The sequence below is a fragment of the Urocampus carinirostris genome, chromosome 16 (assembly GCF_059441175.1).
Source record: "Urocampus carinirostris isolate Australia breed hairy pipefish chromosome 16, RoL_Ucar_1.0, whole genome shotgun sequence".
Lineage (NCBI taxonomy): Eukaryota > Metazoa > Chordata > Actinopteri > Syngnathiformes > Syngnathidae > Urocampus > Urocampus carinirostris.
Genome location: NC_142364.1, coordinates 7,656,618 through 7,683,321, shown reverse-complemented (window position 1 = coordinate 7,683,321; position 26,704 = coordinate 7,656,618). Strand labels below are relative to the sequence as shown.

The window sequence follows — 26,704 nt, the reverse complement described above, 5'->3', positions numbered from 1 at the left end:
GATGCACTAAAATAAAAATAAATAGAAAAATCAATAAAAATATTGTAAATATGTATATTTTCCTCCCCAATTAGACTTGGAAGTAAGCACAAAGCATCAGGATATCATCACCATCCTCATCCTTAATCCTTCCGCCACAGACGCAGTGTTGGGTAGGGTTACTTTAACTGGATTACTTTCAATTACGTTTGGATTACTCCAATGCCAAATATGCTAATAAAAGACAAAATAAAGTAAATATGAATAAAAGAACTCAATTTTGTGCAGGCTTGGGGAGTAACGGAACACATGGAAGGGCAAAAATGATGTTGGCAAGCTGTTTGGATTGATTTTCATTTCGTTTCTGTCGCATTTGATGTTCGTTTTGCCGGAGATCAAAGAGATCAAAGCCAGGAGAGAAAGCTTACCACGTGTTGTGAGTCATCATTTGATTCATATTTCGTTTTTTTTTTGTCTTTTATTAGCATATTTGGTATTGGAGTAACTTATGAATGTCGTTAATATTATTATTACCATCAGGCGAGGGATTTAAGTTACGAGCGGAACGTTTTAGAGGAGCTAAAAGACCACGTGAGAGATGTAAAAGCGGCAATTTGGGTTTAAAAAGATGGATTATTCCAGTGGATGCCCCAAAAAAAAGGTAGCGTATTTCCGAAATTATCTTTTGCTATATATTTTTCACATATAAGGTGTACTGGACGATAAGGCGGACGGAATTTAAACACATGTGTCAGGACCAGAACGGAAACAGAACCCACTCGCGTAACCTTTCTCACAGTTTTATTGGGAAGAATGGAAAGGATTGCACGAGTAGGACGAGCGACGGCGGTGTCAGGAACATAAAAAAACGGGGCAGTAGCCAGGACAGAAGAGCAAAAAAACGTGGTCAGGATCGGAAACAAGTCAAAAGCCAGGAGAGGAGAGCAGACGTGGTCGAGATCAAAAACGGATCGTTACTCGGGACGGGAGAGCAGACGTGGTCGAGATCAAAACAGGTCAGAATTCAGGACGGGAGAGCAGACGTGGTCGAGATCAAAACAGATCGTACCGGGAGACAAACAGGAGCAAAAAAACGGGATAGGCGAAAAAAGGGCTTGCCGTGTAAAAACAGATGTTCGCAGACGGACCGACAAAAGGGGACTGACAGGACCGAGTTTAAATACTGACAGGGAGCCAATCCGTCAACAAGCTGCAGCTGGCACCCACGGGCGGGGCTAATTGGGCGCCATGGCAACTGTGACAATATGTATTAGTGCAATGACAAATTAGTCGAAAAATGTGCGGACCGTCATTGCAAGTCATTGACTGCAATGGGAATCGAACCCGGGTCACGGCAGTGGGAGAGCCGAAACTTAACCACTAGATCGCTGGTTCTCAACTGATCTGTCTTGAACACCCACTATTCCACCCTAATTACAAATCTAGGAAAAAAATTCCACCTACAAATAGTGCAGTTTAAAGCAGAGATATAAAAAAATATATATTTTTTTTTCAAAAAGCAAAATGACCAGCAAAACAAAAACAACTTCAAGTACCGTATACACTCGCATATAAGCCTATATTGCATACGAGCGACTCCTTAAAACTGCCTTAGAATAAACACATACTACAATAAATTCAAAGCATGTACCTAAACTCTATGCGGGTAAATAAAGATTAATACACTGGTAAAAAGCTAAAAATAAAACATTTTTACACCATTTACTGTAGCTGTTCAAATGCATACACTCGTTTCCTTTCTCAAAATCAATCGTCGTTGTCACCGTTTTCATCTTTCCTTTCCCCTTATCACAAATTTCCCTGGTAGCCATTATTATGGGGAAAAAAAGGAAATAAAACCATTAAAAACCCAATAAAATGAGACGTAGTCTCTCTCAAATGAGCCTATTGACTGAACAGGAGGAGCAGATCGAGCAGGGAATTATTGCTCTTCTACTAAAGAGTGTAATTGACCCTCCGTTTTTTATTCTTAGCGTTATAAGGTCTGCGACCCACTAAAACGGGACCACCACCCACCTTTGGGTTCCAAAACCCGGGTTTAGACGGCTAAGAACGCTCCTCAAAAGACACACAAAATTACGTTTAATTACTAATATAAGGGCAGCATGGCGAAGCAGTGTTTAGCTTGTGTGCGGCACAGTTCTGAGGTCATGAGATCGAACCTCCTGTGTCGAGTTTGCATGTTCTCCCCGTGCTTGCGTGGGTTTCCTCCAGGCACACCGGTTTCCTCCCACATTCCAAAAACATGCATGTCAGGTTAATTGGCCGGTCTAAAATATCCCTAGGTGTGAATGAGCGAGCGAGTTGTCTGTCCCTGTGTCCCCTGCCCACTGCCCGAAGATAGATGGGATGGGCTCCAGCACCCCCGCGACCCTACTGAGGATAAGCGGTGCAGATAATGGATGGATACTAATATAAACAAGACAATGTCCTAGTCACTGTGATGTCCCAAAACAGCACCAAAGCACTCATTTTATATGCTACTATACCCCAAACCGGTTACCATGACGACAGTCCCGCCTCTCACCATTGATAAACAGACTTCCAAATCCACTTTTTTATAACCGTACCACTTTAAACAAGTCATAACCGAGTAGGAATGTGAGCAATTCCATATTGACTTTCTCCGGCATAGTGTTTAAAAAAAAAAAGCAATCAAAAGCGGAGCGTCGGACAAACAGCTGCGTTTTATCGGGCCGCCGATTGTTATCGATTGACACGCGCGAACATCATTCGGCTGCAATTGGCTTTTGGGATGCCGACGGTAGAACGCTATATTTTCGCTTACGTGTAAACAACAATAATTGGCCGGTGAATAAATAAAACAAGAGCTGCCCAAGTGCCGATATTTTTGATGCATACAATAAACAGGGTTCGTACACCTATTTTATGGGTAAACCCAAGTACTCTTCTAGCACTTCCAAGTCCTATTTTTCTATTATTCCAGTACTTTCGAAGAAGTTGTTGATTTTGATGACTAAACTATCTTACTACTGACCTGTTCCCATCTACGATCTATTTATGTCAATGGGCTGCTGTAAACTGACATGAATTCTGATATTCTGCTTCAACAATCCGCGCACAGCTTCAATACGTCACACTCTATAGTTGCTACGTAATAATGGAGTTCAATACAGAAGACAAAAACGAAAGTAAATACTGTATGGATAGAAACAGTGTCTGAAATAACAGGGCGTACATCTTTTGCGTCGGGCGTACAACTTAAAAAACGTCATCGCTCGGGTGGCCGACAACTTTTTCCCCCCAAAAAAAAATAAAAATAAGCAAAAGATCTTAATTTTTCACATCAAACGTTTGCTTTATTCCGATTTCGAAATCTTCGTCCGGTTTGGAAATGTCTGAATTCCGGTTCGTTTAGCAATTTGCATAATCGACAGCCAATCAGAAGCCTGCATCGAATAACTTTGCGCTTCCGGACTATCCCGAGTGTTATAAGCAGGGTTGGGTAGGGTTACTTTAACTTAATTACTTTGAATTACTTTTGGATGACTCCAATACCAAATACGCTAATAAAATACAAAAGAAACTAAATATGAATAAAATGATGACTCACAACACGTGGTAAGCTTTCTCTCCTGGCTTTGATCTCTTTGATCTCCAGCAAAACTAACATAAAATGCCACAGAAATTAAATGAAAATAAAAATAAATCCAAACAGCTTGCCAACATCATTTTTGCCGTTCCATGTATTCCATTACTCCCCAAGCCTGCACAAAATTGAGTCATTTTATTCATATCTAGTTTCTTTTGTCTTTCATTAGCATATTTGGTATTGGAGTTATCCAAAAGTAATTGAAAGTAATCAAGTTAAAGTAACCCTACCCAACCCTGGTTATAAGATTATGCATTTGTATATCATTTTCCAAAGTAGACGCACAGAGAACACAAGAAAAATGAATAAGTGGTTAGGAATCAAGCCAAAACCTCAGCCCCAGAAGCAGGATTCAAAAGAAGCTAACCAAATTTATGACGCTTTAAAATGTAAACGTACATGAAAAGCATGGTGGAAAGACGAGTTCACGTGGCTTGTAGCAGGCGACGCAACGCAAACATTGCATAAATGAAGATGAGTAAATACAGGTACATATTGATGGCAGATGGAAAACAGTGAAGTCATATACATGCAATGAATGTTATAAGTAGATTTATAATAAACTTCATTTTAAAGTGTTGTTCTGTTATATATTCTGATTATCAATCCTTAATACTTTACAACAATGGGTTTTTTTTGCGATGAGTCGAATTATTGTGATTCAAGTTTTGAAAAATTGGGCAGGCAACTTTTCCGAGTTTTATCATGAGTTTATCATGAGTTTTAGACAGTGATAGAAAGCAGAAAAATGAGCCCATTTTGGACTCATTTTATTGATATTGATTGCTCCGAAGCAGAGCGCATTCAACCACTTAATCTTGCTGAGCTTTTTGTTTCATTTATATTTTGTGCGTGTTTTTCTCAGAGGATCTGTGTTTAATTTGGACAAAAATATAATTTTTATTTATTTTTTTGGTTTATTTATAGCACCGAAGAGTTATTTTATTTTTATTTTATTGTTTTGCAATTTCAGGGATATTGTGTTGCTGTTCAACTTGTGTAAAACCTGTTTTGTAAATATTTTAATGTATTTTTCATGCAAAACATATGCAATTACTAATTACTAAATCGTCTAATGCATAATGTTTAATTACTATTGATATTATTATTGATAATTATCATTATTACCATTATTGATAATATATTACAGAAAAATGAGAAGCTGTTTGGGAGCCAAAAGTGAGGCGAGCCAAAAAGAAGAGGGTTCTTTTTTCTAAATAGAGATGTCCTCTTGGGTGCGACCTCTACTTACAAATGTCTTTACATAAATGAAATGAAATGATCTGCATTTATATAGCGCTTTTCAAGTCAATGACTTCCCAAAGCGCTTTACAATGTGCTCCACACTTCCCAATAGCGGCCTTGCAGCCATGTAAGGCGCTAACCTGCTTATTGGGGGTATTAGGGGTTCAGTGTCTTACCCAAGGACACTTCGACATGTAACACGGACGAGCCGGGATTCGAACTGGGATCCCTTGATCCCAATGCGAGCGCTCTACCTCCTGAGGCACTAGTTTAAAGTTAAAAAGTACTTGAATGGGTAAATATTGCCTCGGGTTGCATAGGCGTTTCAGGATACAAAGTAAAAAAAAAATACAGGACACACTGCCATTCTCCACTACCAAAGTTCTACCTGGCCACTGATGCACTTGTGTCAAATCCAGCATGCTCTCCGTGTCCCCTTTCTGCTCTGTAAACAGTCTGCTTTATGGTACCGCTATGAAAAGTTCACAATGGACCCAGCCAAAGGCATGCAGAAAAGTGGAGAAAGAGAAAAGAAGAGGAAGAGACTTTTTCTGGCCATCAAAACACAGCAAGAGATAGGGAAAAGGTATGAAAACACACACCACCGCAGGAGTTCAGAGAAGACAAGGAGAAGGACCATCATTCCAACAGCAGAAAAAAAACCTTTTTGGCAAAATTCCATCAAGTCTCACAATTTGTGGTAAGGAATCACCCAGAAAAAGTGTTGACAGGTCGGGCGATCGCTCATTATGATGGCATATGCCCCGCACATTTCTAAAGGATTGTCAAAAGCCGGCAAAAGCAGACGTCATTGGATCAGTTTTTCAAGAAACACTGCTGAGGAACAGTAAACAAAGAGCCCAGTTAAAAAGTTAATTTTATTATTTCCTTTATTCTTTGTTTTTTTGTGCCTCTCGTTTTATATTTGTTGTGCGTTTATCCAACTTTATTATTTATTTGTTTCATGTTCTGATGTTCCTTTACGATTTATTGAAAACATACTTTTGGGGTTTGGAACAGATTAGGGCATTTACATTCAAAAGGTGTCTCTACTTACAAATGTTTCAGGTTACAAAGCTACTCCCGAAAAAAATTACATTCTTAAGTAGAGGTAGCACTGTAGAATGCTTAGTTTGAGCTGAGAAAAACTGAAACACAAATTGATAACGATTTGAGTAATGTGCCTATGTACATGAATGAAAACGCTAGTTTTAGTACTGAGGATCATGGGAGTAAAGACAAAAACAGGTATGGAAATGATACAAAACAAATAAAAAGTAAATGAAGAACTCACATGTATTTCCCAAATCAAGCTCGCCTTTAGCCTCAGATGACGTCTGATATAAGGAACCTTGAAGAGAGGGAAGGAATGGGAAGGGGGGGAAGAGGGGAGGATGGCGGTGGTGGGGGTTCGGAACATGGCGGGAGAGAGGGATGATGAAAATCAAATTTAAGCCAACAGAAAAACAAATGCAACAAATGAGACAGCGACAAAGTCATGAGGAGGATAAACGAGGCAGGGGAAACCATCTTTCTTGATTCCAGCCCCTCCCTCGCTTATCGGGCCCCGAGACCGATGAGGAGAGGCCGAATCGGGGGGAGGGAGCGGTCCGATCCGTCAAGTTCGTTTTACAGGCGGTGGGAAAAAAACAGTAAAAAGTCTGTTGGGTCTTGTTACCGTGAAAATTCGGGCAGATTTCAACTAAACCTCTCGACTACTGTACAGTGCCTTGCAAACGCACTGGCTCGACAAGAACTTTTTGACCTATTGAAATATTTCGGGCTTCAAACTAATAGAAGAAAACTCAAAAACAGTTTCCAAGAATTAAAAACTTAATATTGTGCTGCAAAAAATAAAATAAAAAATAGATGTTGCAAAATTATTGCCCCCCCCCCTTTGAGTTCAACCTCCTTTTGCTGTGATCATAACCACAAGTATTTTTGGGCAAGTCTTTTAAGTTTTGCACAACTTGAAACCGAAATATTTGCCAGTTCTATCTTACCAATCAGCTCAAGTTCCTTAAAGTTTAATGGTGATCGGTTGTGCAAAAATGCTCTATAGGATTAAGGTCTGGATTTAAGCTTGGCCATTTGAACACCTTTATAACCATTCCTTTGTATTCATTATTTCAGGTTGTGTCTCAGATTTCTTGCAGACTCCAACTAATATTCTGCCAGAATCTTCCTGTATACATCTTGCCATCAACTCTAACAACCTTCTAAGTCCCTGCTTAAGAAAAGCAACCCTAGATGATGCTGCCACCACCATGTTTGACAGTGGGGACTGTGTTTTCAGGGAGATGTGCGGTGTTACGCCTATGCTAAACGTAACACTTTGCAATCATCCCAAAAACATCCATGTTGGTCTCATCTGACCAGAGCACCTTGTTCCACTTGCTTTTTGTGGCTTCTTGGAAATGCCAAATCGTTTTTTTTAATGATATTCTTTCAGAAAGGGCTTTGTTTTTGTCATTCTTCCATAAAGAGCAAACTTATGCAAAGTATGACTAATAGTCTGATACGCTAATCATTCCACTTCAGCTGTTTGTGCCTGCAGGTCATCTGATCTGAAAACATACCTCTTGGTTGCTTCACTGATTAGTTTTCTCCTTGTTTGGGCTGAAAGTTTAAAAGGACGGCCAGGTTTTGCTATGTTTGCAGTGGTCATATGCTCTCTCTCTAAGCTGGTGAAGAACAATGCCTCCATTTTGTGCCTGCAGGTCATCTGATCTGAAAACACTACCTCTTGGTCGCTTCACTGATTAGTTTTCTCCTTGTTCGGGCTGAACGTTTAAAAGGACGGCCAGGTTTTGCTATGTTTGCAGTGGTCATATGCCCTCTCTCTAGGCTGGTGAAGAACAATGCCTCCATTTTGTGCCTGCAGGTCATTTGATCTGAAAACACCACTCTTGGTCGCTTCACTGATTAGTTTTCTCCTTGTTTGGGCTGAAAGTTTAAAAGGACGGCCAGGTTTTGCTATGTTTGCAGTGGTCATATGCTCTTTCTCTAAGCTGGTGAAGAACAATGCCTCCATTTTGTGCCTGCAGGTCATCTGATCTGAAAACACTACCTCTTGGTCGCTTCACTGATTAGTTTATTCCTTGTTTGGGCTGAAAGTTTAAAAGGACGGCCAGGTTTTGCTATGTTTGCAGTGGTCATATGCTCTCTCTATTTTGATATCAATTGAGACCTAATGACACAGAGGTGCACTCTTTTTGTCCTTGTTAGTCATTTAGGTCGACATTCACAGAACTTTTGGAGTCAGTTGGATGAGCTGACAACAGGGGGGCACTTACTTTTCAGTTTTTTTTTTCAACCTTACCATTTTTTTCTCCTGCAAAAGAAGTTAACTTGAAAGACGAGGACGGAAACGTACCGGAGACAGATCAAACAAAAAATACTAACGTTTTTTTCCTCTGAGACAGAGGACAACAGCGTCCTGGCCTAGTGTTGCTCTGTTTTATATTTTTGTATCTGCTCTTGAAGGGGGGGGGGGGGGGGGGGGGGGGGTGTTGGATACGGGGGCATCGGTAAGCAACTACACAAACAACCGGGGTCAGAGCCGCCAGGAGAGGAGCTGCCGGCAGTAAAATCAATGAGATGATAGATGAGGGACACTCTTTGGCCGCCCAAAAAAAGGGTAGTACAGAGACGCTTCGCTACTTGTCTGCTTCTTCGCGGATTTTGAATTGATTTGTTCTTTATTGTCATTAATGTCATTGTATCGTGTATTGTGTTCTGTTAGACAGCAAACCACAGGGACAGATCAGGGAGGGTGCTCTGTTGGGTGGGTGTGACTGTGTTTGTGACTGTGACTATCATTTTATACCAGCCTAACAGCGGGCGAGCGCTGCCTCCGTAAAAAAAATCTAGGAAGCATAGCAACCAGTAGCTTTTAGCCGCTCGTTGCATTGAAAATAAATCTGTCAATTTGATTGGACCCCAGAAGGTCCTTCGTGGGATTATCATCGGGTTCAATATGAGACCGGAGCGGCGTATGGGAGAAGGCAAGGGCAATGCTGCTGGTCCGGCCTATTGCTGACGGCTAGGCTAACAACTCTTTGAAACCACTTGCGGACCCGGTTTCTTGCCTACGCCAGGTCCATTAGACATGAAATGATGACTTGGAGCAACAATCCCTGGGAAACCGCTACATTCGGGACAGTTTTGTTTCAATCATTGCGGGGATCTGTCTCCATTCGAGGACACCCGATGCTAGTGCCCAGCTAGCCAGCCGCTCTCTAAATTGCTTTCTTGCACTGAAAGGAGAATCTATCTAATTTTGTTTTACTTTTGTATAAAAACAGTTATAACCTTTACTCAACTGCAATTCTGTTTTTATTCATAGACATATAATTGTTATTTTGCTACAGCCATGAACTCTCACTCGGTAGTGATGTCATCTCGAGGTAAGTTTAACCCTTTGGGGGCTTTTATAAAGGTGCGATGGTACTTTGTATATTTTCACTTTGCGCGGGTGGTTTTGGTAACCATTAACCGCCAAAACCAAGGGATCTGTGAATTTTTATCGTAATTAGAGCTAGTTAACTCATTCAATATACATATGGATATATATCTATTTATAGATATATATTATGAATTATTATTATTATATATATATAATAAGTTCTTTCAAATAGTAGTTTCCAAGAAAACCTCTGAGAAAAACAGCATTTTGAAATGATGCATTTCAAGCAGAATTTATACTTTGGGGCTTTTTTTTCATTTTTGAGACCTACGATTTTTAAACAATGGTTTCCATTAAAGGGCCCTTTGCCTTCAAAATAAGATTTAATTGCAAAAACACTGAACGATGCATGAACTTTGCAAGAACTTTTCCGGCCCTGATGTTTTTGGTGATCTCGCGGTTTAAGTCACTCGGGGTGCCACCCACTCACTCTCAATCGCTGGACAGAGGAAGCAGGGGGCTCCTTGATGTGTGGACAAAGATCTGTTCAAAGCCATTCCTGCCATCTAGTCGTGATTTATCATACTGACATAATTTCAGAGGGCTTAAGAGTTACTGATCCAAAGCGTCAAAGCTATGAGAGTGTCTTTTTAAAAAATAAAACATAAACAATCCATTTTTCAAGGAAAATGCTCCTGAAAACGAATGTTGACGTTATGACACTGAATGAGTGAAAAAGTAAGGTTAGCTGTCTCAGAGCAAAGCAAATACCGTAAATTCCGGACTATAAGCCGCTACTTTTTCCCCTAACTTTCAACCCTGCGGCTTATCTAGCGATGCGGCCAATTAATGTAATTTTTTTAACGGCCGCCAGCGGCGCTCGAGTGTTAACTGCCCTGTCAAAGCTATATTATTATTATTAAAGCTTTGAAAACTCTCTCAGTGTACCGTCTTTCTTTGTAAATATGTGTAACCCATGTATAATATGTATTTGCAACTGTATATTTTTGTATTTATTTGTACTTATTTTAGACACTTATTCTGATATGTTTTGCACGGGTGAATGAAAAAGGAGGGGCGGAACAAACGCGGGGTGCCGAGTTTAAGTGGGGACCGCTAAAGGTGAGGGACAGACAAGGAAAGAAGAGGGGGCAAAAAGTTGGTTAAAGAAAAAGGAGTTGCGTGAGTAAATGTGTTCATCTGATATATTTTTCCCACCCTTACCTTTGGAAATATACACTTTTTTTCTTTGGATTACTGCAGGTCTGCATCAAACCTTAAGTACCGGTATCATTTTCCGTTCATTTAGCCGGCTGGGATTTTTGGACTGTGGACTTTAATGAAGGACATTTACTTCCAATCGCGGGACTTGAAGTCGGGTTCCGGTTAATTTTGTGTTTGTGTTACATTTTTAAATGTGGGCGCATGCGGCTTATATACAGGTGCGGCTTGTGTATGTACAAAATCGGTTTTCCTCTTAAAATGTGGTGGGTGAGGCTTATAATCAGGTGCGCTCTATAGTCCGGGATTTACGGTATGTAATCTGATAGCTTCCCAGGCTAAGCTCTGAGCCCTTCCCTTGTTTATGATCAAATTCTCAGTCTGGGTTTCGATGCTAGAAGGCCACAAAAGGATTGAAAGACGATCCAGAGACGGAAAATCGGATGAGATCTGCGTCGGGGGGTTCCTGAGGAGTGAATCGGCGCTCGGAGTCGAGATTCCATCGACCAAATAAAGAGCATTCGCATAATGGCTTCTCTCGGTGTGAGTGGAAACGGTCGTTAGCATTGGCATAAGTGGCTTCACCCTCTTAGCTTCTCCGGGGAAAAAACAGGAAAGGAAATCAATCTTTGAAATGAGTCGGAGTCTTTATCGCCGTGACATGTTTTTTTATGCAGGCTCGTCTTCGCAGACCAACGTACTCAGACCGAAGTAATGGAACAATCGGAAGGCGTTTATCGTTTCGCGTAGGAACAGTTTGATTTGAGTTGTCTTTGTGGTCAAGTCAGGTTTATTTGTGACGCCCTTAATCTCAAAGAGTCTCAAAGGGCTGCACACACCACAGATTACAGACGCTCCCCTACTTACGACCATTCGACTTACGAAAAACGGTAGATACGAAAAAAAATATCTGGACAATGCTGTAAGCTAGATTTTGTATTGTGTGCACCATTTTACCGAGTACCGGACAGTACTGTAGTGCTTCTTTCTGCCACTACCGGCGTGTGGCGCTGTGAGAGCTCACCCAGCATCCACCCCGAAGAAGAAATCCAGCTTCTATTTCCTAGTTCGTGTGTAAAGATCATGTGAGGAAATAATTTCTTCCTTATACCATGAGGCTCTTTAACTCCACCCGGGAGTAAAAGCCCACATTAAACCCCACATCTGCATACTACCCTATTCTTATTACAGTATGTATTTTCTGTAGCACTAATTAAATACTCTATATCAGCACGTTATATTGGGTATTTTTGTATTCTATATCTTTTATTCTATTATTTTATTTTTCAACACAAGGATACTGCTGAAAGTGTGAATTTCCCTACAGGGATGAATAAAGTATCTATCTATCTATCTATCTATCTATCTATCTAAACATACAGTACTTAGTGTACCTTATCTAGCGTACTAAGAACTTTGACATTTTTATTATTTAATATCTCGTGAATCCATTCAATACGGTTGGTGCAAAGTGTAAAGAAGAGGCAAGCTGTTTCATGTGAAACGAAAGTGGAATAAGAAAGCCTGATGCGGTTGAGAAAAAATGGTCAGAACGCTTTTTTTCGGCCACATTTTACCACGGAGAAGGACCTCTTGACGCGCATCTTCCAAAAGTAGGTTAAACTCAACTTTATTTATCTTTATAGAGCAGGGGTGGCGAACACGTGGCTCTTGGCCAACAAGAATGCAGCTCTTTGCCTCATCATATTTTCTATATACTGTGGCTCTTTGCCTTGTTTCACGTTTAGTTTTTTTTTTGTGTATTGAGGGTGGACACTTTCCTTGAAATCAACACAAGAACAATACTTGTTGTATTGTAAGGAGAGGAGTGCGTTATGGGAAATAATGTTTTTAATTGTGTGTGTTTGTCCGTCATGGCAGGTCAGTGCGCGGTGTGGCTTTTTGACTCTCACAGTTAAAAATTTCGGCTCTTTGTGTCAAACTTGTTTGCCACCCCTGCTATATAGCAAAACGTTATATTGGGTATTTTGGTATTCTATATCTTTTATTTTATCATCATATTTTTTAACACAAAGATACTGCTGGAAGTGTGAATTTCCCTACGGGGATGAATAAAGTATCTATCTATCCAAACATACATTGCTAAGTGTACCTTATCTAGCATGCTAAGAACATTGACATTTTTACTGTTTAATATCTCGTGTGTCCATTCAATATGGTTGGTGTAAAGTGTAAAAAGACGCAAGCTGTTTCATTTGAAATGAAAGTGGAATAAGAAAGATAGATGCGGTTGAGAAAAATGGTCAGAACGCATTTTTCCTGGCACTTTTTACAACGCTTTTTTCCAGCAACTTTATTTATCTTTATGGAGCATATTATTTTATGAAATCTTTATTTTTCAGTACAAAAAGTACAGGTTACTTATACAAGCCTTAGACATACAAAATATAGCACTGAAGCAACTTACGAACAAATTCAACTTATGAACGATCGTTCGGAACCTATTTTGTTTGTAAGTTGGGCAGCGTCTATATTGCAAACCACAGACTATTTTGACACCATCCCCTGATCTAAAACCTACATGAGGGCAAGGGAAAACTCAAAAACCTCAACATGAGGAAAATGAAGAAACCTTGAGAAGCACATGAGGTATCCCCCTTCCAGGATGACCAGGCTGCAATGGATGTTGCAATAACAGATAATACAAATATATTGTGTACATAAAATATAAGTTATTCATATGCTATAGAATAGAGGTGTGTTTTAAGCCTAGATTTAAACAGTTCCACTGAGGTTCAAGATCGAATCTCCAAGGACAAAGCATTCACTCTCGAACCTGCGGATTTCTTCTTGGCTCCTGGGATCACTAGTAGACCAGCATTTTCAGAGCGAACGTTCCTGACCGGTCCCTTCTTATCAATATTGTAATACGAGATTAGACACGACTCCGTCATTCTAGACGACAAACCGCAAACAAGCGCACCTCTCAGCACGTTTAGCGAGCGTTTCCACCTTTGGCTTCGGTTCAAAACAAAAACAGAAAAGCTCTAAACAAGTCATCGCCTCAGGAAACCCTACCGAGTGCAAAACAACACACCGCCTTGTTTCCCCCCCACACTCACCCGCCTCGCAAAACGACTAAACCAATAGCGAAAGCAAAACAAAAAGTGCCGTTTATGAAAAGGCTTTCAACTCCTGCAGCTGTTTGCGAGTTTGGAACCGATCCCGAAAGTGAAAATAGGAGCCGGCGATAATTGCTCCCTTGCAGAGACACCGAAGAGCCGGATCGAAGTCGCGGTTTCCTGCAAAGTCCTGCCACGTATGTTTCAAAAGGTAGTAACCACTGAAACTTAAAAGGGAAAATGATAACACTTTCAGTAAGTACACAGGGGAGAACATGCAAACTCCGCACAGGAAGGCTGGTAGCTGGATTTGATCCCATGACCTCAGATGTGTGGTAACCACTCAGCCGCCGTGCCACCGTGCAATAACTTATGCTCGAATTTTTTTTGACATACTGTATTGTCATAGTTGCCATGGTGCCCAATTGGCCACGCCCGTGTGTGTCACTGTTGCCATGGTGCGGCTCTTTGAGAGATTGGCTTTCTGTCTACATTAAGCTCAGCGTTCTCATGCTTCCTTGGTCAGCCCGTCAAACGAACTTCTGCCCCACAAGACGTGGGTTCTGACTCGGTCCTGTTTGTTCTTTGGTTTTAATGTATAACAGGGTACTTGATAACAAAATAAATATATGTTTCTACTTTAAGGGTTTTGTCTAGCTTTTCAATTACTCAATAAACTTTTACAATAATTGATATAAAAATCAAATACATCGTATAAATAATTCGTCTTTTATTTGTTTTAAGTATTTTTCTACGTTATTCTGCTTTTTCCCCTTTAGATTAATTAGCAAGTTTAAGATAGATAGATAGAGATAGAGACAAAGATAGATAGATAGATAGATAGATAGATAGATAGATAGATAGATAGATAGATAGATAGATAGATAGATAGATAGATAGATAGATAGATAGATAGATAGATAGATAGATAGATAGATAGATAGATAGATAGATAGATAGATAGATAGATAGATAGATAGATAGATAGATAGATAGATAGATAGATAGATAGATAGATAGATAGATAGATAGATAGATAGATAGATAGATAGATAGATAGATAGATAGATAGATACTTTATTCATGCCCGTAGGGAAATTCACACTTCCAGCAATCTCCTTTGTTGTTTATTAACAGATTAACAGGATGGCCTCAGGGTGCTGTGTTGTAGTTTAGCAACAGCGGAGTGGATGACGTCACACGCTAGTCCAAAAAAACGATTATTACAAAGAATCCTTGTAACTCAACTCTGGAATTAAAGAAGGAATTCATAAACTTTGGTGCAATGAAAGAAGAAAAACACGACCAAACCGGAAGCCATATTGACGTTCGGGGCGAAATGAAACACGAGCGAGGGGTGAAGACGCCCCCGGGCAGGGGTGGGACGGATGAGGACGGATGAGGGGTGGACGCATACTCACTCTGCATGCAGAGGCCGTCGGTGCAATTCTTGGACTGCAGCACCAGGCCTTCGCAGTCCTTGCCACCGTTTTTGGGTGCCGGAGCTCCGCATTCTCTCCGTCTCCAGTGTGTGCACTCGGTCCCACAAGTGGACCACTTTGTCCACTCTGTCCACAGGCCATCCACTAACACACAACAGACCATGGCGTGAATTATGCAGATGTAAACACATGGGTTGGAAAATTTCGGGGATTGGTGTTAAATTTTCCCTGGGATTAAAGAGAATTTTATTCGGAACCGTGTTACCGTAATTTCCATACTATAAGGAGCAAATGATTACAGTACATAAGGTGGAGGTAAGAATGCGATTTAAAAAATCCAGCCCGAACCTACCCGCGACCGCAGGTACTAAGCCCGAACCCGAAGCTAACTCGGAATTTCGTATTTCATTTGTGAGAACACGGGAGGACTCAGGTTTAAGATCTTACCTCTATGCACAGGACTATTTTGCAAGAGATTGAGACTACAGCAAGAGGGTGCCGCTTAAATAAATCGCAAAACACTGGGAAACACTAGGAGGGTCGAGACATTACCAGTACACCATGACATACAAAAAAAAATAATGTATCTCATTATCAGGCAAGATTTACTCACAGTGCCTGAAACTCTGATTTATTCACCTGTGTGAATTATTGGTAAATAATTGGAGAATGCACTATGCAAATGAGTGTTCTTGGTACCATGAGTAAAATGAGTGTGGTAATGAGACATGGTCGAATGAATTGTCAAATTTCAGTTATACCGCTGATGGTCTAGTTGTATCATACGGCACTCTTACCACAAGTACCCGGGTTCGATTCCCAGTCCAATCAATGTTTTACGATTCAAATCAGTGGTGTCTCTTAAAGAGACATTGTCATTTTTTGGCCGAACTGGGGTTTTTAGGTGCGCCTTACAGTTCGGAAAATATGGTATTTTAAAAAGATATGTGTTTGTGTTCATTATTTTAATGTGGGCGCATGCGGCTTATATACAGGTGCGGCTTGTGTACGTACAAAATCGGTTTTCCTCTTAAAATGTGGTGGCTGCGGCTTGTAATCAGGTACGCTCTGTAGTCCGGAATTCACGGTAATTTGGTGGACTCGAACTGAAATACTTTTCAATGGAGATTTACCAGGATGGCGTCGGACGATCCCCCACGTTATTTCGACCATTTTGCAACACAAACTACATCTCGTGGCCATCACAAAGTTTAATTTTTACCTGGACAGAGAGAATTGCACGGTAGTTTCTGGATGCCTTGCCCCTCGCAGATGGCGCCCCCGTTGAGTGGGGCTGGGTTAGTGCAGCTTCGGGTGCGTTTTTGGTACCCGCGCCCACAACGGCTGTTGCACACCGACCACTCGGTCCATGTTGACCAGCCGCCGTTTACTAGGAGAGGAAAACAGCTTTTTCACTGCAAAATTCAATCAATTATCAAAGACATTCCATTTTACTATTCCTCCTGTACCATTTAAAGAATATTGCTCTACTGCCCCCTAGAGGTACAAACAAACTTTTATTCAGTGAAAAACAAAAATAATCAATGTTTGAATATTAGGCACTAATACCTGAACTTTCATACCAATATTCATTAAAATCATTGATTGAGAAATTTGTATTTCCTTGTACATCACAGGTGTCGAATAGGCGGCCTGCGGGCCAGATCAGGCCCGCTAAGGGATTGAATCCGGCCCGCGAGACAACAACCAGAGAAGCGCAAGAGAAAAACGAGCTGCAGGTTGAAATATGTCAACTTGATGTTGCCAAAGTAGTTTTTAAAATTGTTTTCTTTTTTTTTTCCTTTTTTCTTTTTGTTTGCTTTTGCTTTTTGTTTTTCAAGTTTTGGTATTTCAGAGGCTTCTAAGTTTGGGAAGGTAGCTGCTTTATGAATATTGAGTATATCGTATAATTGCGAATACTGAATATCACAAGTTTTTATAAAAAAGACAAACAAAACCATGTAGGTCTGTTAGGTTGAATGATTTTGTCTCTCAATAAATCAAAAAAAAATATGGATTCAGAAGTCCCCCTTAAATTATAATTTACAGTACAGAAGTTAACTGCAGCATACAGTACTTTCCATTATAAAACAAATGCCTGAGCCTGCTGATTGGGTTTGTTCTATGGTTTAAATGTATACTAGTATTTGACAAAAAAGCTCGGTGGCCTAGGGGGTAGGGCGCCTGCCCCTCGGCCGGGTCATACCTGAGATTTACAACATTTGGTCTGGAATTGGGGGCTTTGGTCACCTAATGACTCTCCATGAGATGTTGGGGCTGGGAACCCCCTCCTCTGTATCAATCTCCCAGAAGGGGTCAAAATGTGAATGTTTTCTTGACTATAGCCACCTCCCACTAGGGGGATACGGCTTGCGTGTCTCTCTCTCTCTCTCTCTCTCTCTCTCTCTCTCTCTCTCTCTCTCTCTCTCTCTCTCTCTCTCTCTCTCTCTCTCTCTCTCTCTCTCTCTCTCTCTCTCTCTCTCTCTCTCTCTCTCTCTCTCTCTCTCTCTCTCTCTCTCTCTCTCTCTCTCTCTCTCTCTCTCTCTCATATATATATATATATATATATATCAAATAAGATCTCTATTTTTATGCAGGTTTTGACTATGGCAGTGACCTTTTTGAAACCCAACACCCGCGAAAAACCCAGGATGACTTTATTCTTTAATCCCTGCAAAGAACAGATGCCTCCAGAGGTGTAGTGACTGTCTTATTTATATTTCAACCGTTGGTTCAGTCCGTTTATCACGTAAACCGTGCAGCGGCGTAGACAAACACACACATACACACTCGGGCCAGCATTTTGTCACATCTGCAGACAGTACATGACGGTCCTTTCCAGTGACCGCTTCTCCCTAATGCTTCCCTTAATGCTTCTTTCTCCCTTCTCATCCATCTTAGTCAGACGCCTGAACGCAACACGCCGACCGACCATTGACATTTTACACCGCCGCACTGAGACCTCCACTCCTACGCCAGGCATCCGCCCAAATTAAACAACAAGAACAGGAGTGGGCAGTATAGATTTCCAAGAAGTTCAAGATATTTTTGACAGTAGATAGAGATAGAGAGAGATAGAGAGGTAGAGAGATAGATAGAGAGAGATAGAGATAGAGAGAGAGATAGATAGACATCTAGACAGATAGATAAATATATAGACATATAGACAGATAGATAGACGTCTAGATAGATAGACGTCGAGATAGACGTCTAGATAGATAGATAGATAGACGTCTAGATAGATAGATAGATAGATAGATAGATAGACGTCTAGATAGATAGATAGACGTCTAGATAGATAGATAGACGTCTAGATAGATAGATGGATAGATAGATAGACATCTAGACAGATAGATAAATATATAGACATATAGACAGATAGATAGACGTCTAGATAGATAGACGTCGAGATAGATGGATACATAGATAGATAGATAGATAGATAAATAGATAAATAGACGTCTAGATAGATAGATAGATAGATAGATAGATAGATAGATAGATAGATAGACGTCTAGATAGATAGATAGACGTCTAGATAGATAGATAGATAGACACACATCTAGACAGATATATAAATATATAGACATATAGACGGATAGATAGACGTCTAGATAGATAGATAGATAGACGTCTAGATAGATAGATAGATAGATAGATAGAAGCCTAGATAGATAGATAGATAGATAGATAGATAGATAGATAGATAGATAAATAGATAGACAGACGTCTTGATAGACGTCTAGATGGATAGATAGAGATAGAGAGCGATAGATAGATAGATAGATAGATAGATAGATAGATAGATAGATAGATAGATAGACGTCTAGATAGATACAGATAGATAGACATCTAAATAGATAGATAGATAGATAGATAGATACATAGATAGATAGATAGATAGATAGATAGATAGATAGATAGATAGATAGATACATAGATACATAGATAGATAGATAGATAGACATCTAGATGGATAGATAGACGTCTAGATAGATATAGACGTCTAGATAGATACAGATAGATAGATAGATGTCTAGATAGACATCTAGATAGAGAGATAGAGAGATAGATACTTTATTCATCCCCATAGGGAAATTCACACTTCCAAAGATTTAAACAGATGAATGCCCAATATGTCAACAAACCATTTACATATTTTTCACATCTTCTAGATCTTCTTTGTAGTGACTATTGGTTACTCCCTAACGCTAGAAAATGGCGTAAAATATCTCTTCAGTTGTATGTTTTTTTTTGAGGTAATGTGACAGTACAAAGTCGTCTTCGAGTCCCGGGCTTTGAAGACACGACACAATTAAGCGTACGCGTTCGCCGCCTCCCGTTTTTGAGACGTGGCGACGTCACTGTACTTCATTTATCAACGGGACGTCGACATTAAAGGCGCTTCCCCGCGGTAACTGTAAAACAAGCTCGCTCGTTTTCGCTTTGTACGCTGTTTTTAAAATGAAAAATATTGAATGCAGTGGTACGATTTTTATACTTAAACATCAAACAACTTGAGTAGTCATCGATACTGATACTGATACTTTTGTTACAAATTAGCAAAAAGAGCTACCAGTTTGTGCAGTCCTATAATTATAATAATGTTATTAGTTGTGATGGCTTAGCCAGGCACAACGCATTACCAACAGTGCTGTAAGCACAGTGGCAATGCGTTGTGCTGGCGGCTACATGCTAATGAGTTATTATAACGATGCTAACAGGTGATACCAAATGCTAATGGCTACATACAAAAAAAATTATGCTAACGGATACAAACTACAATTACAACCTAACAAATGATGATAAAGGGCTACATGCTAACGAGTTATGCTAACGGCTGAATGCTAACTGGTAATGCTAACAAGATATGCTAACGGCTACATGCTAATACCTGCATGCTTACAAAATTATGCTATCGAGTCATGCTATCAGCTACATGGTAACGGCAACATGCTAATATAGTAGGCTAATAGCTAACTGCTAACTGTTTGATTTTAACAAATTATGTTAACAAGTTCTGCTAAGATCAATATGCTAATGAATTTATGCTTTTCCCTACACAGTACAAAGTTAAAAGTTACAGATACATCTATCTGAGTTAAAAAGTTTATGCTAACAGTTACACGCAAACAACCGGCATTATATAAACCGGTATCATCTTCCAGATCCATCACAACTCTCACAATTGCCTCAGGAATTGTCTAGTTACAATGTTATTATTATGTTATTATTATGTTATTACAAGGTTGTTTATATTATGGGTCTCGATTTGCATTGTTAATTGGTTAAATCTTCTGTGTGAAGTAAGTAGTTTTTTTCCTTTACAATGTCTAATATTTGTCTTTTGCTCCAATTATTATTAATATTTTTCTTTTTATGGTTGCTATATTTTATTACATTCAGCATGACATAAAAATGAGTAGACCACTCACACCACTGAAGCAAAATCACTTTGACACGATGGCATTTTTATTGTATCTCATGCATCCATTCTATAGGGTTGGTGTAAAGTGTAAAGAAAAGGCGAGACGTTTCATTTGATATGAAAGTGGAATAAGGAAGCTTGATGCGGTTGAGAAAATGGTCGGATGGCTTTTTTTCTGCCACTTTTTACCACAGAGGAGGACCTCTTGAAGCTCATCTTCCAAAAGTAAGTTAAACATAACTTAATTTATCTATAGAGCTGCAACAGTAGGCCATACAATGCAACTCCACTTTTGCTTACTCTCCCCGGACCTAAAACAATCCACGGAGCACCCGGTGGTGATCAGCATTTCTTTGCACTCTCCTGACGTTCCTCAGAGTCCGATTTAATTGATGAGTTTATTATCAATGTAAGGAGCTGCTAAAATACTAGCTGTTAGCATGCAGTTGGTTTTTTGGTGGTGAGCTCGGCCTACTGTTTGACTGACAGCATACACCAGCCAATCACAGTCATGCAAACAGACAGTCACACCCATCCCTCTGCAACCTGCCCTTGTGATAGCATTCGCTGTGTGTTGTCTGCTGTACATGTTTGTGACTAGCATAAAACAAAGGGTGTTACTAGGTTAAGAGAGCTTCTCACCGTAGACGATCACGGTGGCAGTGGTACTGCGCCGCTTCGCCACGATGTTCTTGGCCACGCAAGTGTAGTTTGCCGTGTCGGATAGCCGAGCCTGCTTGATGATCAGATTGTGGTCGATGGTGATGTAGAAGTTCCTGTCGTCCGCCGGGTCGATCACTTCCTCGTTCTTCAGCCATTCCACCTGCAAACGCAGAATAGGAAAGGGTTAAATCTGGAGCCGCATGAGGCTCTTTGGCGCATGTTGCCGTTAGCATGTAGCTGCGGCACGTTGACGGATTGACTTTCCGTCTATTTAAGCTCAGTGCTCTCACTCTTCCTTTGTCAGTCCGTCAACAAACCTCTGTCCCGCAAGACGTGGGTTTTGACTCGTTCCTGTTTCCTGTTGGTATTTCGATGCTGGTATTGTTCCCGTTTATTTTTGTCCCGTTTAATATCGGTTTCCAGTTTCGTTCCGGTCTAGTTTGTCCGGTTTAATATCAATAACCTACTTTCAGTTCAATCCTTCTTGTCCCGTCCTATCCGGTATCAACCCCATCTGTCTGATATCAATTTGTATCGATCTCGTCGTCCTCTGGCTTCCTGCCATTCCATGCCAGAGCTGATAACCTATGCTTCTTCTCACTCCTTATATATGTCTTTTGTTTTCCATTATTTCATTTTGTGGTTTATTGTTGTTCCATTTTTACACGTTTTCATTTCCTGAAATTTTTTGACAATGATCAGGGAGCCTTGCACCACATATTCAGAGTAGATAAATGACAACAACTAAATACTAGCAGTAGTTTTAACATGTTAAGAAAAGTAACCCCAGAGCATGATGCTACCACCCCCATATTTGACAGTAGGGATGGTGTTTTCAGCACGCTAATCCAGAACCTACAAAAAAATATGTGTTTATTTATAGTTTTGTCTGATGTCGCCACTTTACAAGTTAAAGATTATTGGTCTTACCCTCACAAGGACAACATGCTAATTTCAAATCTTTGTTTAGCTTTGAATGAGAACGAGGCCCATTTATCTCTTCTTTAGAAAAGTATCCCGCAGACACTTTGATTCCAAATATTTCCTCATCTTCAAAGCGCACCGTCGCGCCATCAGGGGGCCTACGTGCTAATGAGTTATTACAACGATGCTAACAAGTGATTCTAATGTCCAAATGCTAATGCTAACGAGTTATGCTAACGGCTGAATGCTAACTGCTAATGCTAACAAGTTATGCTAACAGCTACATCCTAATAGCTGAACGGTAACAAATTATGCTGAAAAATTATGCTAAAGAGTAATGCTAACAGCTACATGCTAACGGCAACATGCTAACGGCAACGTGCTAACATATTAGGCTAACAGCTAAATGCTAACTGCTTCATTATAACAAATTCTGCAAACAAGTTATGCTAACGGCTGCATGCTAATAGCTGCATGCTGACAAATTATGCTAACGGGTAATGCTAACAGCTACATGCTAACGGCAACATGGTGTTTTCAGCAAGCTAATCCAGAACCTACAAAAAAAAAAATATGTGTTTATTTATAGTTTTGTCTGATGTCGCCATTTTACAAGTTAAAGATTATTGGTCTTACCCTCACAAGGACAACATGCTAATTTCAAATCTTTGTTTAGCTTTGAATGTGAACAGGGCCCATTTCTCTTCTCTTTAAAGTGCTAATGAGTTACTATCACAATGCTAACAAGTGATACCAAATGCTAATGGATACATATAAAAAAATTATGCTAACGGATACAAACTACAATTACAACCTAACAAATTATGCTACATGCTAACGAGTTTAGCTAACGGCCGAATGCTAACTGGTAATGCTAACAAGATATGCTAACGGCTACATGCTAATACCTGCATGCTTACAAATTATGCTGTCGAGTAATGCTATCAGCTACATGGTAACGGCAACATGCTAATATAGTAGGCTAATAGCTAACTGCTAACTGTTTGATTTTAACAAATTATGTTAACAAGTTATGCTAACATCAACATGCTACAACAACAAAGTACTAGCAGTAGTTTTAGCATGTTAAGAAAAGTAACCCCAGAGCATGATGCTACCACCCCCATTTTTGACAGTGGGGACGGTGTTTTCAGCAGGCTAATCCAAAACCTACAAAAAAATAAGTGTTTATTTATAATTTTGTCTGATGTCGCCATTTTACAAGTTAAAGATTATTGGTCTTACCCTCGCAAGGACAACATGCTAATTTCAAATCTTTGTTTAGCTTTGAATGTGAACGGGGGCCATTTTTCTTCTCTTCAGAAAAGAATCCTGCAGACACTTTGATTCCAAATATTTCCTCATCTTCAAAGCGCGCCGTCGCGCCATCGGGGGGCCTCCACACGCCGACTTCCTGCTCATTGTCGTGTCGGGGGGGAGGCCCCGGGGCCCCAGATAAGGCGGCGAGCGGAGCAGGTCCAGATAAGCGGGATGTTTATTTTAAAATAGTAGATAAAATGAAATGAGGGGGAGGGATGAGTGCAACAATGTGGCCTTTGTTTTTTTGGGGGGGGGGGACAGAAAGACGTATTAGGGTCCGTATTTTTCAAAATGAAAATAATAAAAAAAACTAAATTCCTTTTTAAGAGAAATTGCACAAGTCTAAGCCAGTAATGCGCAAACTAGGGTCTGCGGGCCACATGCGGCCACCAAGCTATTTTATCCGGCCAACCAAACGAAAACGGTCAAAATATAATGACAATATATATAAAAGTAAATAAAGTTTTACTAAAAATAATGTTTTTTTTTTGTTGCCAGCATTGTCTCTATTATCTCTTTGTGTATCTACAACAAAATATTACGACAGAAATACTACAAAAATACTACAAAACTATACATTTTAGTGCTTAAAAACACGGACTTGGAATGCAGTTCTTTGATTTTTTTTTCCTGAAAAGAAAAAAAATACTTCAATAAATTACTACAGTAATACTATAATACTAAAATGGTACTACAGAAACATTACATTAGAAATACTACAAAAACAATTCCAGTCGTATTACAAATTGCTAATACCACAAACATTCTACTATGCAAATAGTACAAAATTACAACAGAAATCATACAGTAATACAACAAAAATACTACAACAGAAATACCATAATACAAAAATAGTATAATATAATCATTACGACACAAATATCACAAAAATACTATGAAAGTATTATTAAAACAGCAGTAATACTTAAAAAATACCTCTACAAAAATAATAAAAAAAATATTACCGCAGTAATAATATAATACAAAGATAATACTGCAAAAATTATATGCCTCCGTCCACCAGAGGGCGCCTAAACGATCTGTAATTGGGACAGGTCATCCGATCCTTCATAAGGACATTTTGGACAGCACCCAGTGTCGGGTGATTGTCATTTTCCGCCCTTTTCCAGTCCCTCCTGCTTTATGATGTTTGTTTTTTTTTTTGGCTCACACAAATTTATTGTTGTTTTTGACCGTTTGTTACCTTGTTGATAAATTTACTGTCAAATATCATCTTTTTGACCACCTTGCCTTTTCCTGCTTCCAGCATTTGGGTCCACCGCACAACAGAAATATTACAAAAACAGTACTCCAGAAATGTTACGAAGGAAAAACTACAAAAATACAACTACAGTAAGATTGCCAAAATACTCAGATAAACTACAAAACTCTACTGTGGAATGATACAAAAAAACTACAGATATACCACAAAAATAGTACTATGGATGACACAGTTGCCATGGTGCCCAATTGGCCCTGCCTGTGTGTCAAGGTTACCGTGGCTCCCAATTGGCCCCGCCCAGGTGACACCAGCTGGAGCTTGTTGACCGATTGGCTCCCTGACAGTATTTAAACTCTGTTCAATCAGTCCCCTTCTGTCGGTCCATCTGCAAATCTCCATTTTTACACGGCAAGCCCTTTTTCGCCAGTCCTCTGTTAGGGTTAGTTCCTGTTTTGCTCCTGTTTTTCTCCCGCTACAATCTGTTTTGATCTCGACCATGTCTGTGCTCTCCCATCCCAAATTACAACCTGTTTTGATCCCGACCATGTTTGTTCTCCCGTCCTGAATAACGACCCATTCTCTGATATCGACCACGTTTTTGCTCTTCCACCCTGGCTACTAACCCGTTTTCGTTTCTGTTTTGTTTCCGCCATTGCTCGCCACGGAAGTCTGTGAGTAACGTTACGCGAGTGGGTCCTGTTTCCTGTTCTGGTCCTGACAATGGAAATACCTAAAAAATACTATTGCAGAAATATCATAAAAGATATATAATAATACTACAAAATACTTCAGTAATACTACAAAAACCCGATTTATCTATTTCAAAAGCAATACAACATTTCCTGTAAACGTTTGAACGTATATTAATTCATAAATAGAAATATGAGATACATCTCCAGGATTGGCCCCGCCCCCGCGACTTGAAATAGTTTTCCACCCCTGTTTCTAATGAACCCCACCCAAAAAACGACAATACGAAGTCTCGATACCCGAAACAAGAGACAGAAATAGAAACAACTTTCTGTTTTGCGATGCCTTCGGATGACGGAAACACTTTGATACGGGGTGGGTAATTAAAAATTGAACAAAAGGGATTGGAGGATGCGAATGAGGGGGGGGACACAGGGACGAAAAAAACGTTAAAGTAAGGTCTTGGCATTTTTCCTTGCTCTATTATAATTAGGACTCATTAATAAAAGCAGAAATGAAGGTGAGCCCGACTACACATCATATTTCTCCACAAATTACAAGTATTTTGTCACTCCCTCTCCCCTCCCCCATCCCCTCATTAACTCTTGATTGCCGATGGAACTTCGTTAAGAGGTAATTGGCTTTTTTTTTTTTGCTTAACGACCATAAAACTTTCCCCTACTCAAACTATCCTCCATTGAAAGGACAGTGCGTAAAATTGAGTGGTACGAAAAACTTCCATCTAGTAAAAAAAAAACAACCCCAAAACTTGGCAAAAAGTACATGAATTACGTACCAATGTTAAATTTTCTGAATAATAATAGCTCAATTTATTTGTATTTTGCCATTTAGATAGACGCCATGTGTGTGTGGCATCCTGCCGCCACGCTGCGTCGTGTATCCCTGGTCCTCGCTCGTCCAAGACAACACAGTGACATCTAGTGGTCAAATATTTTACAATGTTGCTTTAAGTGAAACACGAAAAAAAAAACTTAAATATTCAAGCTAACTACAGAAATCATACAGTAATACTACAAAAATACTACTACACAAATACCATAATACAAAAATACTATAGTATAATCATTATGAAACAAAAATACTATAAAAAGTATTATGACACAAATACTACAAATTCTTACTACATTCTTGTCAATCCTGAAAATACTAACACTTAAAAAAACCAATTAGCTCAACGAACTAGCCGTTAAATGCTATATCGGAGCTAATAATCGTACTGGTCTATCCTGAAAACAGTAACACTTAAAAACAATGATATCACGGTTGCCATGGCGCCCAATTGGCCCCGCCCATGTGGCGCCAGCTACGGCTCGTTGACAGATTGGCTTCCCTGCTATTATCACTCTCCTTTTGTCAGTCCGTATGTGAATCTCCGTGTATACTGAGCAAGCCTTTTTAGACCCCGACTCCAACCTGTCCCGTTT

The 26,704-nt window shown here is 39.8% G+C and overlaps 1 protein-coding gene across 1 annotated transcript in view; it reads right to left on the bottom strand.

Annotated features, from left to right (window-relative positions):
* unc5cb (unc-5 netrin receptor Cb) overlaps positions 1 to 26,704 on the bottom strand; it is a 297,939-nt gene that overhangs the window by 34,303 nt on the left and 236,932 nt on the right. Inside the window, exons 6-9 of the mRNA XM_088319989.1 lie at positions 21,083 to 21,263; positions 16,235 to 16,402; positions 14,992 to 15,156; positions 6,153 to 6,209 (exon numbers count right to left, since the gene is read on the bottom strand). Of these exons, the coding sequence (XP_088176115.1) occupies positions 6,153 to 6,209; positions 14,992 to 15,156; positions 16,235 to 16,402; positions 21,083 to 21,263 (571 nt within the window). The remainder of the gene's footprint in view (positions 1 to 6,152; positions 6,210 to 14,991; positions 15,157 to 16,234; positions 16,403 to 21,082; positions 21,264 to 26,704) is intronic.